Source organism: Artemia franciscana, chromosome 5 (assembly GCF_032884065.1).
Source record: "Artemia franciscana chromosome 5, ASM3288406v1, whole genome shotgun sequence".
Taxonomy (NCBI): Eukaryota; Metazoa; Arthropoda; class Branchiopoda; order Anostraca; family Artemiidae; genus Artemia; species Artemia franciscana.
Genome location: NC_088867.1, coordinates 17,240,894 through 17,261,158, shown reverse-complemented (window position 1 = coordinate 17,261,158; position 20,265 = coordinate 17,240,894). Strand labels below are relative to the sequence as shown.

The 20,265-nt window shown below is 34.9% G+C and overlaps 1 protein-coding gene across 1 annotated transcript in view; it reads right to left on the bottom strand.

Moving 5' to 3' along the window:
* The window catches only part of LOC136027041 (bumetanide-sensitive sodium-(potassium)-chloride cotransporter-like), a 99,650-nt gene that overhangs the window by 67,387 nt on the left and 11,998 nt on the right, over nucleotides 1–20,265 (bottom strand). The window contains exons 3-9 of the mRNA XM_065703963.1: nucleotides 17,710–17,860; nucleotides 15,435–15,530; nucleotides 13,765–14,018; nucleotides 10,401–10,515; nucleotides 8,555–8,694; nucleotides 4,910–5,104; nucleotides 2,864–3,095 (exon numbers count right to left, since the gene is read on the bottom strand). Of these exons, the coding sequence (XP_065560035.1) occupies nucleotides 2,864–3,095; nucleotides 4,910–5,104; nucleotides 8,555–8,694; nucleotides 10,401–10,515; nucleotides 13,765–14,018; nucleotides 15,435–15,530; nucleotides 17,710–17,860 (1,183 nt within the window). The remainder of the gene's footprint in view (nucleotides 1–2,863; nucleotides 3,096–4,909; nucleotides 5,105–8,554; nucleotides 8,695–10,400; nucleotides 10,516–13,764; nucleotides 14,019–15,434; nucleotides 15,531–17,709; nucleotides 17,861–20,265) is intronic.

The following is a 20,265-nucleotide window of genomic DNA, read 5'->3' as shown; positions in this document are numbered from 1 at the left end:
GTTAACATTCAATTCAACAGCATTGCTAATGGCAAAAAATCTACACAAAATAGGGTTTGATCCTAATCACACGTGCCGTCAATTAAAAGAACAATGCAAAGAGTGTACGAAAACGATTTTGCTCATGGTATTTTCTGAGAAAACTGTGCAACATCTACTAGCTTTACCGTGTAGAATTATGAAGTCAATTATAAAATTTGAGCAAAAATGTTTAATTTTTTTTAAATTAAACAATTTTTTTAACTTTTATCGCATCGGGTCTTAGCTAAAAGAACCACTTCTTTGTCAAAACGACGAATAGATATATTTGTGTATATTTTTGAATAAAATGAAAAATCTGCCTAATTTCTTAGGATATTATCTTGGCTTTAGATAAACTTAGACCTTTAATTGAGATTCATATTTTTATACTCAAAATTCAGCTTATTTTAACTTTAATGGGCAATGCTTCACGGCAAGTAGCAAAATTGAACAAAGCATCCAAGTTTCCAAGCTTTGTAGAAAAGCTCAGCTCAGCGATGAACTGGTTAGAGTTCTTAATACCAGTTTAATTGACATAGTTTCCAGTTTAATATTGAATTGGCAAGCTTCCTATTTAATATGACAAATAGTTGGGATAAATTTGCCATAGATAATACAAAGAAGGATTATCAGAGCCAACGTTTTGATATTTAGCAGCTTTTGTCTAGTGCTCAAAGAAAAAAGATGGCAGGTCAGTAAGTTACTATAATTGTTAATAAAAGTAATAATAATAATCATTTTCATTGAACAGTTTTCAGCTCAGTTGAACTAGGTTTCCACTTATGTACAATGGTGTCATTGGAAAGCATTCCAAATGAATATCCGCTGAAAAGGGCCATCAAAACTAACTTAATCTTTAATGAACAGGATTCATTTACATAATACAAACAAGGCTTAGGCTATTAGAACGAAAGTTATGGGCCCCTTTATCAAGTAGGTTAGTGAAAAAGATAGAGCATCGATCATCCATTTTTTGGCCATTTTATGCATCCAAGCAGTAATCGTTATCATTTTCATTCAGCATTATTTTCTTCAGCTGATAAGGGTGTCCAATCCCGAACCATTGTATAATCGATAGATAATGTTCAATTGGCATTCAACTGACCAGGATTACAGATGGATCGGTGAGTAGAGGAGGGTAAAATACTTTGGAAGTTAGCAGAATTTGGTGCTAAGTTTTGGGATGCCTTATCTGACGCCTTTCCACCTATTTTGGCAAAGTGGGTGTTGATCGTGTTAGCAACCTTCATTTTTCCTTCAACAGCTGTTTTACCATCCGTAGTCATCATCCCATTCGGAAGAGAAATCATTTTTTCCCGAAACAATCACCAATGACCACACCTTCTTAGAAGATCCATGCGCATTATTGGATGCGTTCAACTAGTACTGCTGCTTACCAGACCTTAGAGCTTTAGTCACCAATCTAACTTGCAGTTAACAGAGATGAATGAGATGCTTTTTGTATAACAAAACTTTTTCGTTATAATAACTCGCAGTCAAATTTATAATTTAATCTTAAAAATGTGGAAAAAATAATCTATAAGCAATCGAAAAAAAAACTGAAAGCATTTTTTACAAAGAAGAAAACAGAACATGATAACAAAAGAATATCATTACAAATGTTGAAGAAGATTTCTGTTGATATCAGTGCAAGATCTCCATAGCCAAGGAGATTTTAAGGCCCGTATTCGTTATCCGCATGGATTGGAAGCCTGAGCAAGCGGATGCAGTGAAAAAAGACCGACATTCATTAATATCTGCTATTTAGGAGACCTGCAAACATTTATTTTTGGTAGTTTTCTTCTGGTACTGGAAAAAATAGCAAGGGTAGGCCTTCATTCAACTGCTTGCTTTAGTATCATTAAAAGAAACAGTTCATTTTTGGTACTTTTATTTTTGGCACTTTTATGTACTTTTATTTTTATTACTTTTATTTTTAGTACATTTTGCTTTTATTTTAGTACATTTTTGTTTACTATTTTTATTTTTACTTGTTTTTTTTACTTTTTCATTTTAGTTTTTTATTTTTATTTCAGTACTTTTCTTCTGGTACTGGAAAAAATAGCAGGGGTAGGCCTTCATTCAAGTGCATGCTTGCTTTGATATCATTAAAAGAAACAGTTCCTTTTCTTTTAAGATTCCTGTTCGAAAAAAATCTTTGACAATTTTCAAATTATACTTAGTTCTATATTATGTTTAAGTCCCGTTTTTTACTGTTACTAGTTTTTTATTTATCTTGACAATCACTTGTTATTATCACTGTGACATAGAAACAATTTACCAGATTAAATAAGCAATATAGACAATTTAGTGTTCGTTAATACATTGTGCGATAAATTATTCCAAAGAGAAAAAAGCTTTTGTTCTTATAAAACCGATATGCTTCGTTAATAAATAACTAATTCATAAACTATATTGCTTTTCAAAATCAAACGAATAATTCTTATTCATTTTGTGTCCAACATCCTCTAATATGGTTTCTCCTCTTTGTTTAAACTGTAAAACAGAATAAAACAGAATAAAGATTTTTGAAATTTAGCTATACAATTCACTTGTTCATATGTCGAAAAAATATTAGACATATGAGTGGTTGAAATATTTTAAAAATTTGAGTAGTTCTTGGTCAATAAAACCAAGGAAAGGACTTGACACCTTTTAATTTTTGGCATCCATATATTTTCAATATGTTTTGTCACATCCTAAATATTCTTTATTTTTCAGTTATGTTTTTAGTTAGGGCTTTTTCAGATATGTTTTCTTGTTCTTTCTTCTTTTTTCGTTTTTCATTATGTAGCGTAGCTGCTTCGTTGTTAGATTTCGGTTCATGCAACAAACAAATTACCTAAGGCAATTCCTGCAAGCGCAATGATAAAAGTTAGCACATAGGCTCTGATAGGCTCATTGTTTCTGCCGTAGCCTTTGCCAAACCACCCAATGCCTGGATAGAGGTTGTCGTTGCAAACAGCTTGAAAAATCTTAGGGGCGGAAACATAGCTAGCAAGGGCAGAGCTAAGAGTCGCAGCAAAACATCCAGCGAAGATAAGGGGACCGAAAGCAGAGACTGTTTCAATAACCTGAAAAGTAAAATAACATTGTTACATTTAAGTTTTCATTAAGTTTTCAATATTAATTGGGTTATTTCATCAAAGATTGACGGTTTAGTTCATCTGGAATTTTGCAAAATATCTGCCAAATTTTTCTTCAATGAATAAAGTTTTTTACTGTTTTAAAAAGTAGAGTTAAGAGAAAGAGTCAAATTTAAGCGTAATAAGCGGGGCGTTGAGGAGGAAAAGCCCCTTTCATATACGGAGTAATTTCTGTTCGTTTTAAGTTTTAATGTCTCTCCTTACTTGATTTGAAAAAACCTGTTCTTTTCTTTTTAATAAGGAACAGAGTCACGTGTCTCACATATTTTCTTGCCCCTTCGTATAGAAATGGCGGTAATAAAAATTCGTAAGGGGGCTCACTCAGTATGACATTGAAAGTTCTAGCCTGTTTTAAGGGTGATATAATTACAAAACTAGCTTTAATAAACTGACTTATGATTTTTTCCGACTAGTTAACTGGAAATTAAACTGAAAATTAATTAAACTGGAGATACCCTAGCCCTTCTTTTTGTGTTTGCTCTGGGAACTTCCGTGTATATCCCCCTCACTGTGACATTTGGTCAAAATTTAGAGAAAACCGTCTAGCTCGAACAGATAAGTCTAGAAAATTCATTTTTATGGCGAAAAAAAAACCTCGTAACTCGCAATAAATTGGCACCCCACTCCCGGGAGAAGGCTCGTTCCATCTGACATTAAAAGTTCTACTGCCCTCTTTAAAGGTTAAAATGGATTGGAAATACCCTACTCCTTCTTTTTGTGTTTGCCCTAGGAAATTCTGTATCCCCCCCCCCCTACCGTAACATTGGAGTATACTCTTAATATGGCCATTTAGATGAAATACATAAGTCTAGAAAATACACTTTCATTGGCAAAATAATCTCACAACCCCATGGGCTTGAGCCCCAATTTATGCAACTGGCCCATTTTTCTATGTTGTAGTTGCTGAACCTTGTCTTAGAAATTATTTAATATTGCATGGTTGGAGGTAAAACTGAGCCTGTGACACATCAAACTCGTCCCTAAAAACAGTTAGCCTAGCAAAGGCAACCAAACCTGGGTAACTCTACTGAGTCAAATTAAAATAGTAAATTCAATACAGACTACTAGGCGTAGTCAACAAAATGCAGTAAACTCAAAATCAATAGCTCACCGCAGTCAAATGAATCTAGGAAAACTTGAATCAGACAGTAAAACACATCGGATGCTGAACACAATCAACCCCAAAAAAGAAACTGTATTCACGAATAAATATAGCTCATGCTACTCACGATCGACAAATTAATGCAGTAAAGTTAGCTTAAAAATATGAAGCCTATTTAATAATTAAAGAGAGACACACACTGAAAACCCAGCCTGCCAAAATCTCGACCCTAACTGGGTCGAAGACTCAACCCAGTTAGCTTAGCACAGCAAAACACATATTTAATGAAACATGAGAAACTAAGCCCAGAAGACTCATAACACAGGAAACAGCCATAGACAGCTTAACCCAGTCAACTTCAAACATAAAACTTAATATAGACAGCTCTAACCAGTCAATTTTAAACACAGAACTTGACAAATACTACATATTCCATTCAACTCATTGCAAAATCTCAAAAGAGAACTCAACTTTTCAACACAGAAAGCTATAATTAAACCTTAATCCAGTTAACTAAAAATAGGAAAATCTGTCGAGACTCTTTAAACTAATGAAACTCAACACAAAGAGACTCAGTAAATTTAAGATTACATTCCGTCTAATTAATTATGGCTATTGCAAAAGACTTTTGAAAACTCACCTGAAAACTGTTATGAAGACCCCAGGCACATTCATTCGGAGCGCAGTCCAAAAATGCCCAGTTTTCTAGATCAGTTATGTTTCCAGTGGCATCTCTAGCAACGGTGCCACCACAAAAGAAGGCAAATGCAATGTAAACAATTGAAGAAATAAGGATGGAGAGAAGAGTTCCTTTTGGGAGAGCAGATGATGCGTCCTAGAATTACATAATGACTCTGGATGAATCTACAATTATTGAAGATAAATTTCAAGGAGTATTTATCTCGGTATAGAGAAAAAGAAAAGAGTTGTTGGGAGAATTATTGTGTACTACTTGTGATTATTGTTTTCGTTATCGTTTATGCGTAGCTATGCTTGTATATTTGCTTCTTTTCACCATAACGATGCAACATTTTATTCGAGATAGAGGTCGAACAAATAATTTCTGGTTTTAGACAATCTTCAGACCCTTACCTAATTACCTGAAAATTAAAGTGTTAAGCAGTTTATAGTAAACTCTTGATTATTCTGATGAGAGACAAGAGGTTTTATGCAGCAATAGGTGACATTTTCTGACTCAGATCCATGAGCTGGCCGCATGGGTCTTTTCAGTATCCTGTAAAGGCATCTTCAATTCTTTATTACCACATAAGAATAGAGAACCGATTTAAACAGGATTAAATAAAAAAGACTAGTTTTTTTACTGAAAGTAGGGAGCGAGATTAAAACTCAAAAACGAACAGAAATTACTCCGTATATGAAACGGGTTGTTCCCTCCGCTATCCCTCGCTCTTTACGCTAAAGTTTGACTCTTTGCCACAATTCTACTTTTTAAAACAATTAAAAGCTTTAGCGTAAAGAGCGATGGATTGCGAAGGGGGCACATTTCATATACGGAGTAATTTTTGTTCGTTTGAACTGTTAATGTCGCTCCTTACTTTCAGTTAAAAAAATAGTTTTTTATTTAATTTCCGAGCGTTTTTGAATTAATGCAAATTTGATTTTGGCTCTCCACAAATAAATTATTAAATGATATCTGCATATTAATTCGTTTTTTGGCTAAATGGCTTTCTCTTAGTTTTGATCAGACAATTTTGAGAAATAAGGGGTTTGGGAAGGAAGTCTAGTTGCCCTCCAACTTAAAAAGGCAACTAGAACTTTTAATTTTTAATAAACGTTTCTATTAGTAAAAAATATACGTAAGTTAAGAATTAACTTACGTAACAAACTTTATATTCTTATATTTTTTATTATGTATACGAGGGGGTTTTTACCCTCGTGAATACGTCGCTCTTTACACTAAATCTTAATTTTTATCCCAATTCCTTAAGAATTACCCCCTGAATCAGAAAGGACGTAGAATAAATAGTTGAAATTACTAAAAATACTTTAGCATAAAGAGCGAGGTATTTATCTCCTCCTAAATACCTCGCTAGTAATGCTAGAAAATTCTGCCCCCTTTTCATTAAATTGTTCTTCCCCATTACATATCCCTCCAAGGAAAGATACTCCCACATAGCCCCCTCCCCTCAACCTCACCTCCAAATCAAAAAAATCCCCCTGAAAACGTCTGTACACTTTCCAATAACCATTACTATATGTAAACACTGGTCAAAGTTTGTAGCTTGCAGCCCCTCCCCCAGGGATTGTGGGGAACTAAGTCATTCCCAAAGACACAGATATTATGATTTTCGACTAAGCGGAACAAAATTGCTATCTCAAAACTTTGATCCGTTGACTTTAAAAAAAAGAGCGTGGGAGGGGGCCTAGGTGCCCTCCAATTTTATGATCACTTAAAAAGGGCACTAGAACATTTCACTTCCGTTAGAATGAGCCCTCTTGCGACATTCTAGGATTTCTTGGTCGATACAATGACCCCTGAGGAAAAGAAAAAAAAACAAATAAACAAGCACCCGTGATATGTCTTCTGGCTAAAAATACGAAATTCTACATTTTTATAGATAGGATTTTGAGATTTTTTCTATAGTGTTCTCTGATACGCTGAATGCGATGGTGTGATTTTCGTTAAGAATCTACGACTTTTAGGGGTTGTTCCCCCCTACTTTCCAAAATAAGGCAAATTTTCTCAGGCTTGTAACTTTTGATGACAAAGACTAAATTTGATGAAACTTATATATTTAGAATCAGCATGAAAATTCGATTCTTTTGAGCCGGGTTGCTCCTTAGTACAGTTCGGTACCACGAGCTGTTTGATATAGATGTAATCGTAGTCGTGGCTTTGCGCAACTAGGATCCAGAATTTTCTTTGAGAGGATGTTAGGCTCAAACTGACAAAATATTGAACTCTCATGTTGAGCAGTTCTTATTACAAGCAAAAAAGAATGGGCAGCCAAAAAAAAATTTCCAAAAGCAAAAAAGATGCTGCCAAAAAATTATCAGCCAAATTTTGTAAATAAATATCATAAGAGTATACTATTTACTATGTGTGCCTCTTCGAAAACTATTTTAGAAATAATAAGCCTCAAATGGATCAGTATTTTATATTGTAGAGTCCCTTTATTTATGCAAAGTGCCCAGTGGCTGTAAAGTACCCTTATTTATGTTTACCTCTTCATGTACCAGTTGGCAAAAATTATCTTAAAGGAATCTTTTGATAGGAAGAGAAAACATTCTATAATCTAGCATTAATAGTTGTCACTTCCTGTCTTTATGTAACCATGACTGAATTTAAGTTTTTCACTAAGTGGTAAGCAATTTTAAACTCACCATTATTGAGATTTTTGAGCAGCAGACATTTTATTGCATTTGAGCACTTAAAATACAACAACAAAGTATACAGGAAAAAATTGAGACGACTACTGCAAGTGACAGATTAAATTCGTAAAAACAACCCAAGGGGAAATACAGGGTGGAGACCACGAAGTAGAACTGAAATTAGGTAATAGTTAGATTAACTTTATTAATGACTGCACATACAAAAAACTAATCCAGAGATAAATTACTTGTGGCGCATCAGCACAGCTGCCTTTTCTCAGTTGGTACTGGCATTTACTCCTTTTGTCCTTTCCTGCATATTAAGGTTTAAACTAATGGATTTGAAATGCTCTTGGATCTGTTTGTTCTGTATTTACTGCAGTTCTTGATTGCTGAAAAAGGTCTTGATATTTATCCTCAAACCGAATTGTCTTTCAACCACAACACCGCTAAATGGAAGAGTCAAGAGCTTTTGGATCAGCATCTTAAGTGGTTGAATCAGTGTCTTGAGACAGCAAAACAACATCTTTAGCCCTATTCTTTAGGCTGAATATCTAGCCTCAGTATTGTTTAGCTGACACATTTTCCGGATTCAGAGTTTCAGAGAGTCCGACAATGGCTTGACGTCTCCACTTTGCATCAGTCCTCGTTTTGTATATCCTAGTACGTTAAATTTGTCGAGATAAGGTGATGGGCTCCAGCTCTCTGGAGAATCTTGGTGCCAGTACTTATGAAATTTCAGAAATGTATTCTTCAGAGATAGACATCGCTTTTTTGATCGGTAAATGTCTGCTGACATGCATAAGACCGAAAATTAAACCCTTCGTTCGAGCCTCTGAAATCCCGATTTCCTTAATCTAAAGTACCAGAACTCAGAAAAAATTCCTAGATATGTAAATTAAACCTCAAAATACTATATTGTTTTTCAAGTTTATACAAAAAAAAAGATTACCTTGAGGTCTCCAGAAATGTTTGCTCCTGCTAGGATACCAGTAGCTGCAGGAAAGAAGACGGCAAAGACAGTGAAAAAGCTGTAATTCACACCATCATCCTCACGGTAATCTGACAAGAAATTTTCGTCGAATAGGGTCCCTAAATAATAATGGTTTAAGCAAATTAAATAAAAATAAAAACAAGAAAACAAACAAACTGATTGATATGAATATATTCACGTCCAGTTCGGATGCTATGTGCATATACAATTTCCTCAATGAATTTGAAATTCAGTCTTGAATTGTCTAACTTGCTCTCCGATGAGACACAAGATGGTGCTTGAATTTCCTGAGACCATGTATTGCTATTATAGTATCAGTAAAAAGTCATAGATTTTAATAAATTTTAGATGTTAGGAAACAATCACATTGTATTTTAATGCATTACTGAAGAAAGGACAGAAATTCACGTATGGTGTCGTATTCTGTCGTATGGTGACACTAAAGCAGCCCTTTTTTTTATTTATTTAAATAACTCCCCTCAAGTGAGTAAGTTAACTATTTATGAGGGTCATGTAACCGCAAAAAAACACAATATTTGAATCACGTATGTATTCAGTGGCCTTAGACGCCTCTCCTTCTCCCAAATGTCAAGTTTTTCTATTGGCCTTTTATTTTCTTCCATTTCTATGTAATGTGTGCATTTTTATACATTTTCACCAAAGAATTTTTTTTCTTTTCTTCTTTTTATTATAATAAATATTTATTTGAGCTACTCGAGAGCAACTCAGGGTTTAAATGGTTTAGAATCATTATAAACTTGTGTTCGACTTTGATTGTAGCTACAAAAAAAAAGATGAAAGTAGCTTATTACATGACAGAAATAAGTGATAATCTGCTTCTAAAGGGGTAAATGGTCTCGGACTTCACGTCACAGAAGAAGACGTGGAAGACAAAAAGCAAGTTTTTGCATATATTTTGTTACGGATTTGGTGCTTTTGCCTCACCATGAATAAATCGAGACGCTCATAAGAAGTCATAACGGAGAAGTATCGTCATTATTATATACATCAGCCTGCCTGATAAGATATAAACCTAAGCAGGCTATGAAAGCAATGAGTTTGAAAATTACACCTTTTGTACAGCGCCCATTTCATTCTCGCATTATTTAAAAAAATAATGGCCCATAGCAAATTCGAGGATATCAGGGCCCAGATCTTTGATTTTTTTTTTTTTTTAAAGCTCTATAGTGTGTAACTGCAATTAAATATCGTTAGAGAACTCAAGGAGCCGAACGGATAAACCGTCAAATCCGACACTAAGCAGTTTTTGGAAAGGGTGTAAATTGACAACATTGACTGGAAAAAATTCAAACAGAAAGAGCGTTGATTCCTTAAAACAAATGGATTATACGAAAACTATAAGAAGTTATGATAATTATTGTAAAATTTATCAGACTTTGAGGTAGCGACGATTCTGTCTCTTTCCTCTCGAAATATGCTGGACGAATGAGTAAGACTGAAAACTTAGTTGTTTTAAAATGTCCAGTTTTTGTACTGTTAGATATCATTTGCTTATGAAAATACCACCTTTTTCCTATTTACAATGCGTAACAAATTTATAATGCTGAAGTTAATATAAGATATTACAAGATACTAATACAGATTAGCCTCTAGTATGTCCAATATGTCGTATTACAAATGACACAAAAAGCCTCACAAATAAAAGTAAAAATAAATAAATTGTCAAAGAAAAACCCTGAGTTAATTTTTGGGCACTTGGTAAACTGTCCTAAATTTTTTGAATTACTGAAATAGCTTTATTCAAATTATTCAAAATTATTCAAACATAACCATAACGACTTACCATTGAATCCAAGAAAACCCTTCACAATTTCATCGTCACTAGTAGGACCGAGAAATGCTCCGATGAAAAAATCAATGATAGCAATGACCAAGATTCCCAACAAGAAGAGTTGAGCCTAAAAAAAGAAAAGAAATTTAATAACAGTTGAAATGAAAGTGGTTGGGTGGTATTTGTCATCTGCACGAATATTGGGGACACTTTCTACGAAGAGAGCTCTTTGGAAACTTTCCAAGGAAGACTTACAGGCGTGAACTTTGGGATTAGTAACGATTTGCTCTCGTCAGCTGAGTGCCAATTGGCAATTCTGACTACCAAGGGGACCTTGGTCCCATTGGAAGAAAAAAATTCTAGAATTCCAAGATTTCCAGGGGAAGGAAAAAAAAACTGCAGAAAAGTTTCAGACAAGCATTCAGAGCATTCAGAAAAAGCATGCAGAAAAAAACTGCAGAAAAGTTTCAGAAAAGTATTTCAGAAAAGCAAAAAGTTTCAAAAAGTATTTTCTTTGAAACACTTTTTTTATGTCGAGTATTCTGGAAGAGGCAGGCATCCTTTTCTTTTCTCAACTGCCCAGACATTCAGGTTTCAGATCCTTTTAGTTTTAGTCCCCCTTTTGCTGAAAACTTTTTGGCCAATCTTCATTGTATATAAGGGAACATTAGCTTTTGAGGATGTGATCTATTTCGTGGGATGCAGCTCGTAATACAATTAGAAACCTATTCACCAGACCTAAGGGTATACCATCAAATAGTTTGGGGCACTGCAAATCTTGCATTAAGAATAAATTTTAGAAATTAATGATGATAGCAGCGGAGGCATGGGCCTAGGTACCAAGCTTTCGCTTATCTAATTATACAGATTGAAAATACCTCCAAGACGCCGATCAAACAGTTCGTGGTAACAAAGTGCAATTAAGGAGTGACTCATGCAGTAACCATAAATCTAAACAAGTAGAATTAATAGATAGAACGAATCGACTTTTACCAAAGAGTCCAAAGAGTCTATCTATTTTACCAAATAGATAGAACGAATCGCTTCCAAAATACCAAAAAAATCACTAAGTTGGAAATTACCCATAAAAAGCAAGGAGCCCAAGAAAAGTTTCCTGATTTTCGATAAAGGGAGGAAAAAACCTCAAAATGACAATTGATGTTAAAAAAATCATCAAATTCAGCACAACAGAGAATCTCATTGTGGGGGTTTCAAGCTCTAATTAATAAAAAGGCGGAATTTTACATTTTTTTTTTTCAGATGAAACACCATTGATAAAAGTTTATTTTTATTTTTCTTTCTTTTTTGATTACGTAGAAAGGCTGAGTAGTAGAAGGCTGAACGGAAATTAATTGTTCTAGTGCCTTTTTTAAGCACCCAAAAAGATTGTGTACGACTCTAGTTTGGCATTTGTGAAGGGACACACATGCACGGAAAGGTGTAGCATAAATGGTAGACAGTAACAACGGCAATCAAAGGGATAAAATTAACCCTTGACTGGGCTGCCCACTTAATTCAACAATCTGTCTTGGCTTTTTTCTACAATTTGCCATGACTTCCACTTTTCCCACAACTATTCCCTCTTTTTTAAATTCAAAAATAGCGTTTCTACCCTTTAGTGGCCCTCACCCATGGTTTTCCCCATAGAGGGCTAAATCCTACTAGTTTAAAAGGAAGTAATAACGTACGGCGGCACAATAAGTAAAAACAATAAGTTAACTGCAAAATCTACACTGACTTTCTACTGTTTATGAAAAAAAACCTAAGAAATGAGATCTTTTTCAAATTAGCAAACTAATTCTTTCAAATACTCCAGTATCTAACTAACAGTAGTTTTCACAAACAAAGAGCTAACTAAATAAAAACCACCGAAGAGCTGAAAATTATAATTTACACAAAAGTAAAACAGTTCAAAATAGGGATGATACCTTTTTATTGACAGTGAAATATAAAATTATTTAACTGGATATTTCGAACACATATACAGTGTTCATCATCAGCAGTAAAACTCATTGACAGTGAAATATAAAATTATTTAACTGGATATTTCGAACACATATACAGTGTTCATCATCAGCAGTCCGGTGTCTTCTCTCCGAAGCATCTTCCAGGAAAGTCTCCCCCGCGGAAAATTTCCTCCAAAAAATCTCCCCACAAAAAACTTCCTCGCGGAATATTCTCCTCGGAAAATCAAGCATCTTTTAATTCATTTTTGTTTTGGATGAGATGAATTATTAAGGTTTTTAAACAGCTATTTTCAATTTCCCTTATAACGGCTGTCGGTTAGATAGCCAAACCGTACGTAGAAATTTTCATATTAATATCTTAGCACAAAGGTCTTCATCTTTAAAAATTATTGGGCCATTCATTTTAAAAAAAATACTATTCTTTAAGTAATTATGGGTGGAGGGAAGTGCAAAGTGTCCATTTGTTCGAGTTTGCGTGGTAGTGTTTGGGCTCTAGAGCCCTGTTCTGAGCTATCCAATCACTGAGATGAAAAATTCTTGAAGGATTCTGATTTCTACAATTTGTACTAAAGTTTGTCTATGAAAACTCTGTTTTAATATTTTTATGATTTGGCACCCTAGACATCGGCGGTGTATGATTTCTGCTTCCAACCAAGAAGAATATTTTGGGATTTCCGCGTTTTTTTTTTTAAACACTAATCTTTATATTTGTTCCAATGTACTTAGGGGACACAAAGACCCCCATAAAGGGCGTTGAGAGGGTTGTTGGATACCCGCTGTTTTTTCGTCGTTTAAAAGGGCCTCTAGATCTTAAAATGGTGAATCTGAAATTCTCAAATTATCATCAGTTTGGGATAAGTGTACTATAAATTGTGGACTTTGATACCCCCTTCCCTTCCTCCTGAAACTTAATCTCTTATGCTCAGATCAAATAATCCAATAACAAAATGCACATAACATTAATTCTCGTTATCCCAACAATTAGACAACAATATTTGACCATTTTTTGAAACCAGATACCGATGAACTAAAATCAAACCAGAAATTACCTTCTTTTTCGGTTTTTGCTGTTACACGCATGTTTATAATGCATTTTAGTTTATAATTCAATCAACGTCATTGAAAGAAGTAGATGCTCACTATCCAACACCCAAAAATTGTTTGGTCATTCTGTACTGTAAACCTTAATTTAATCTCAATTTCATTTTTTTTCAATGTGAGGACTAGCATGCATAACTGAGATTCAATCGGGTAACTAAACACTAAATTAAAAAAAAATATATAATTGTATATCTATTTAACGTGGTTTCTGAATAGCTGTAGAGGTTGTTATAAAAAATCTGTTTAATCTGTCACTTCTCCTAAACTTTTGAACCAAAATTCAGGTCAAAACAAAAAGGAATTCATACCTTTGCCTCCCATTCCATACCAATCAAGACGATTACTGTGCATGCAACCAGGGTAATGGCACCAATAATTCGAACATCATTAACGCCGCCATCTACAATCTGAACATCAAACCTCTTCAAAAGATCATTCATAGATTCGCAAAATCCGACTATATACATAGCGACAGATACAGCGTTTGCTATGCTAAAAATAACCCCAATTGAAGCCCCAAATTCAGGACCAAGAGACCTGGATGTCATGTAGTAAGTTCCACCTGAAACAAGTAAAATAAGTGAGCGAGGTAAAAATAAGGATTTTCAAAACTTGTATAAAACTATTTCCTTCCACAATATTTTAGTTATTTCATCTGAAGCTCTCAGTTATGAGTCCGGAATCAGCTGGGTTTCCAGCTTCAGACGTTACTTCAACATTAAAAAAATGCATTTGAAACGAATTTTTTTCAAAAATCTTTTACCATTTTTTGGTTGTTAAACTAATGAGATCAAACTAACAATATAATTTAAATATTTTATGTTGTGTTAAATGTCCAACAAGGCTATAAAATTGTGGCCTTTCCAATTAGTATCTCATTGAACGAATTGTTTGAAAAAAAGTTATTACCAATCCTTTATCTATCCTTTACTCTTTATCTACAATTTGGCTAATATTTTTATAGTCGAAAAAATTTAAGAAAAGCAAGTATCAGGGTAGAATTTCAAGAAAACCAAAGTTAGAAAAATCTTATGACTCAAAAGCTTTTTGTTTGTTTAATTGGCTTAGAATTTGAAAAAAAATACACAGGAGGACCAATCAGACTTTTAAACGTGAGTTTATTTGACTTTCCTTTCTGAAATAAGCTTAAGAAACAATGCAATACGTCACAAACGTAGACAAATATAATTGACGCACAATTCTTACCAAACAAGAATGGGAGAGTAATCTCTGGTTTTTTTAGCAGAAACTTGTACAATAGTTAGTAAATGTAAAAATAGCAGTAAAAATCGAAAAGTAGAAAATGTGAAAAAAACATACAAGACAGATTTATGGAATATGTCTGAAAACAAACTGTACTATATTTGTGCCTTGTGATGGTGTAGTCACTGAAGTGGATGAAGCAATGCATTTTAACTGGATATACTGCCATGGTTTTATCCTTTCCATCGCAAAGATAATTAACCCTAAAATCAATTTTCATTTTACATTCCATTTGCTTTTCTCTCTTTTTTTTTACCGTTATTACACTTACAAATCGTTAGTACGTTACATTACACACCGTTATCATTAGTAGCAAATCGTTCTACAACATGTACTGGTTATGCCCCATTGCAGCTGAAAGCGACACTAGAAAGTCATTTCCTGGAGTGAGATCAGGAAGTGACTTTTTATGGATATCTACTTTATTAGTGAACCCGCTTCTTATGGCACAGGAATTCTTTACATGTAAGTCAGGGGTTTCAAACCTCAAAAAACGCCAAAGATAGGAGAACTGGATAAGAAATATAATCAATTATAGAAAAAAACGTGAAAATTTCGAGATCTTAAGAGGATACGGAACCAAAGCTCCACCTGCGTACTACCTGCCCTCAATCCATAATCTTTTCCAAAAATTCTATGAATTTATTTTAGCCACAAGTTCTTTTGTTTTACTACTCCCCTGCTACAGATCCAACACAAAAGAAAAAAAACCAACCTCCTTTGATTGTTCCATTAGTGCTTATGGCGGACATGGAAATGGCAGTAATAGTTGTCACAACAGCGGCCAGGAGAATAATTAGCACAGCTTCTACTGTAAAGGAAAATAAAGCAATAAATCACAATTGAAGAGCATATACTAGTTAAGATAATGATGATAATAATCATTTAATTACACATTGTCTGCAAAAATATTATAGTTGAAAACAAAACAATAAAAGGGAAGAGAAATCAATTTCCACTTCAGCAGTGAATGATCTTCAATGCTTGACCATTGCTTGGATGGCTCTGGAAGATCATATTTGTATAAATCTGTAGTTCTTATAACGCTTGGGAATGTATAGTAAATATTTTGTGTACCTATAGCAGCACAGTTTGATTTTCCTTTTCCTGACTCTCATTGTCAGCATGTGAGGGACACTGGAAAGGTAAATTACATTCGAATGTCAAACGAAACGGAAAATTTCGGCCAGGGACATTCTGGAGCATTGTCGAAGATTCAGGACTATAGACCCGCAAGCACGTTTAATGGCCGTGGCTGTTTGCCTAGATTTGGGTTCCTTTAGTCACAAACAGAAAAATAATTTTAACAAAATTGCACTTAACAATACAAGATTCCCTCCACAATAGCATTGCCATAGCAAAACCCTGCTACAACCTCCCTTCCTGTCTGCCACCCCGCCACCATTCCTCCCTGCCAATTTTTCTCCTTACCGCTCTCTCCCACACTACCCTCAATCATAACGAACTATCCGAAACAACATTCAAAATTAGCCCCCTTCCACTCCATGCCAACCAAATCAAATTTTATTGGCAATCTGTAATCATGATACCAAGATACCTAAGCTCAGGCACTACACGGACTGCAAAGCTCCCATGGTCAGAGGGTCACTGTTCGGTGAGCTAAATATGAACAACTTCACATTTCTAAGCATCTCGACTTCTTTAATAAGTTTGTTTTAAGTTTTAATGTTCTTCCTTACTTTCAGTTGAAAAAACTTGTTTTTATACTTAATTTTAAATCGTTTTTAAAATAATAATGGGAAAACCGGCGCCCCCTTCATGGAAAAATCTGTTCCTCTTGAAAAATTTCTCCATGGAAAGATCTCTAACGTGACCCCTTCCCCCGAACCCCCACCAAGCAAACCTTGGTGGTTTGCGAACCCCCACTGGAAAAAAATCCCCCTGAAAATATCTGTAAACTTCCTGATACCAATACTGTACGTAAGCAATGGACAAGGTCCAGAACTTGCAGTCTTTCCCCCGGAGGCTGTATGGGGTTAAGTCGTCCTCGGAGAAATAGTTTTTCGACTATGCTGGATAAAATGGCTATCTCAAAATTTTGATCCGGTGACTTTGGTAAAAATTAGCGTTGGAGGGGGCCTAGTTGCCCTTCAATTTTAAGGTCAGTTAAAATAGGCACAAGAACTTTTAATTCCCGCTCGAATGAGCCCTCTTGCGACATTATAGGACCAATGGATCGTTACGATCACCCATGGGAAAAAAACAAATAAACACACATTCGTGATCTTTCTTCTGGCAAAAAAAAAACACATTTCCATATTTTTGTAGATAGGAGCTTGAAACCTTTACAGTAGGGTTCTCTAATACCCTAAAACTGGTGGTGTGATTTTCATTAAAATTTTATGAATTTTAGGGGTTTTTCGTTCTGTTTCGAAAAAAAGGCAAATTTTCTCAGGCTCGTAACTTTTGATGGGTCAAACTAAACTTGATGAAACTTATATGTTTAAAATCAGCATTAAAATCTGATTCTTTTGACGTATCTATTGGTATCAAAATTCAGTATTTATAGTTTCGGTTACTTTTGAGTCGGATACTAGGACTTGAAATATAACCCCAAATTCTATTAGGACTAGACAAGCCCCAAATGTTATTAAGTCTAACTTTGAATATGTATTTAAAATAATAAAAGCTTGAAAGAATTATTCGTAATTAAGCAACAGTCTCTGACGTTATTAGGGCTACAATTGAAATATTTATTTGAAGATACTACTAGCTTGAATTGAATTTTTTGAAAGTTCTGATATATTGAAAGTTTGAAGTAATAATTTATTAATATAAGATAAGATATTACATTTCAAAAATTACTATCACAAGCCAAAAAGGATCGAATTTGCATTTCGGAGTCATAAAACTATAAAGAAAACAAAAATCATAAAAATAGCACAACAGCAGTAAAAAACTGGCTAAACAATGACAAAAACACCAAAGTCAGAAAGACAACGCCATGTGTTATATCTTTAAGCACTTACAGGTTCCAGCTTGGCCGACGACCCAGGAGAGCCGAAGAAAAAGCATAACACCCCAAATACAGAGAAGACATCTTACAAGAACACCTCGAATCCATCCAAATTTGGTACCTTGACTATGACCCCCTCTTTCAGCTAAATCGGTGCTTGAATCCTGCAAAAGAAAAATCACACTAGGCTAAAATGTTTAACAGAGTTTTATCTATGAAGTAAATACAGTCGATTCATGATTAAGGAATCATAACAAGTGCACATTTACCTGAAGGGGCTGTCGCTTCATATACCTTGGTAGTATTAGTAGTAAAGACGATGGGAGCAGTGAGGATGTTAAAAGTAGAATAGCCAAGGCTCAGGATGTTTTTGACAGTTGAAAAAAGATTGGAAGATAAGTCTTCGAACCAAGATTAGAATATTGAAGGCTACAGTGATGTCATTGGTCAAGTATGGTTCAGAAGTGTGGGCACTCCAAAAGACGGAGGAAGATTTGCTTGATCTTTTACAGAGAAATTACCACCGGATTTTTTTGATAACCTGACAGACTGGCCGTATGTATAACAGTAAGCTGTGTGAAAAATTTGGTTCAATCACACTTTCTAGCCAAAGACATTCCTTGTCGGCCAGCCATCTAGAGCCAAACAAAACACAGGTTGTCCGTGAGTGGATTGGGAGGATATCGTAAGAAAAGACTTAAGGGAATTGGGAGCTTCTTGGAGCGGAGTAGAAAGGGAGGCTTTAATTAGATTGGAATGGAGGAGGAGCGTGCGTAGCTGTGTTGGCCTCGGGTGGCTTGGTGTTGCAGAGAGTTGTTAGCAGTAGCAGTAGCATTAGCTTTAATTAATAATATAAATTCACAGGCAAGTTTGTAGTTATGCATATACCGTGGTCTTAGGTATGCTTTCCGAGAGGTGCCAGTATTCAGTTTGCATCTTTCTGATTACATAAGAAAAATCTTGTATAAAAAGAAAACATACAGACATCAAAGATATCAAGGCATTTTTATTAGCGTGTAAAAAACATCCTGTGTTTTGTATCATTTCAAGTTAACTGATTTTAATGGAACTCTAAAGTTTGCAATCAAAAGCTATGAAAAGATTGCCAGTACAGGTGTGTTTATTGGTCTAGCGTTGGAAGGACTGGCTAGCCAACAGGGATAAGGCAGACGAAATGATCCTTTTTGAGTATTTTGTAATGACTTTGGATAGCTCCATTTTTTCCCCACCCCCTTCTAAAGCATTGGACAATGTCCAAAATACATTTTTGTGTACGTGCCTGCTATTACCAGCAACAAAATAACTTCAAACTGGACTTTCTCAAAGGTAAACGCATTTAGTGAGTTTAAACTTCAACCGAACGATTGGTAGAGGGTACGTTAAAGAACAACGTTTATAATTCAACGGTGTTTTTACCAAAGAGAATAAAATCGAGAAATTATAGAATAATCCATGACCAAAGGTATTAGACGGTAAATAGAAAAGCTTTAAGGATTACGAAATCATTTATTGAAAAGATTAGTTTGAGCATTACGAAAAAGAAATATTCAAATTCCCCATATGTAAATACGTAGATATTCTTGGAATAAGTGGCTGATATATTTTTTAGATAAGCTACAAATCAGAGAATCTTTCAATGTAGTAACTTTTTCTACAGGTTTAAGCAGGAAATCGTTTTTGGACAATTTGACTTTTAAAAACTGACTATTATTTTCAAAATGGAATTGGCCCAAATAAGCGAACCAAAAATTAAGAGCTTCAAATAACAAAAAAAAAAGTCAATACAAATCCAAACTAATGCTAATAGCTTCAAACCATTCAGTTCCAGCAGGTTCTTACGGAGGAGATGACAAGTTGCGATAAGTCAGAGAAATGCGCGAGGTGTGGTGGTGCCCCTTCTTTCTCTGAGGAGATGCACCTTGTTCGAACAACCTTAAATGTGGAAAATGTGGTAAGGACCTCGTCAGCTTCAGTTTAAAACTCCCTGTTTTTCCAAAAGTAATAAAAAACTAAAAATTTCCAGCCAAACTCCCTCTCTCGCACAGTTATCTATTATTTTGTTGAATATAGTGGCACCTATAACAAGGTCAGAGTAACTGAGGATTTATTAAGCAAATATGACGTCATTTGTATTCAGGAGAAACCACACGAGGAACAAAGGACAATCTAAATTTTCTTCGAAGATCTATCCTCCACGAAGTATTTCTTGTTGCAGCTAAGAAGACGACAGGATGCCTCTCCAGTTGTCTGGCTATGTTTCCAAAAAGGGCTTTGAAGACAAAACTGATCTCTTCTACGGATAGAACTATAACGTTATCAATTCCGGGAATGGTTCTTGTGAATGTTTATGTGCCCACTGAATACCACACGACAGTTTTTTGGACCCGATTCTCTAAAGTGTGTGACGATATCTCAAAGCTCCTTCGGGCTACTTACTCTACAAATAAGCCATGGATTGTTTGCGGTGATTTGAACTGTAATCCACACCTCCCTGGAGCGCGTAGTGACATTTTCTTAAATTGCCTGTCTCCTGCTTATATAATCTGTAACAAAAGCGAAGACATTACTT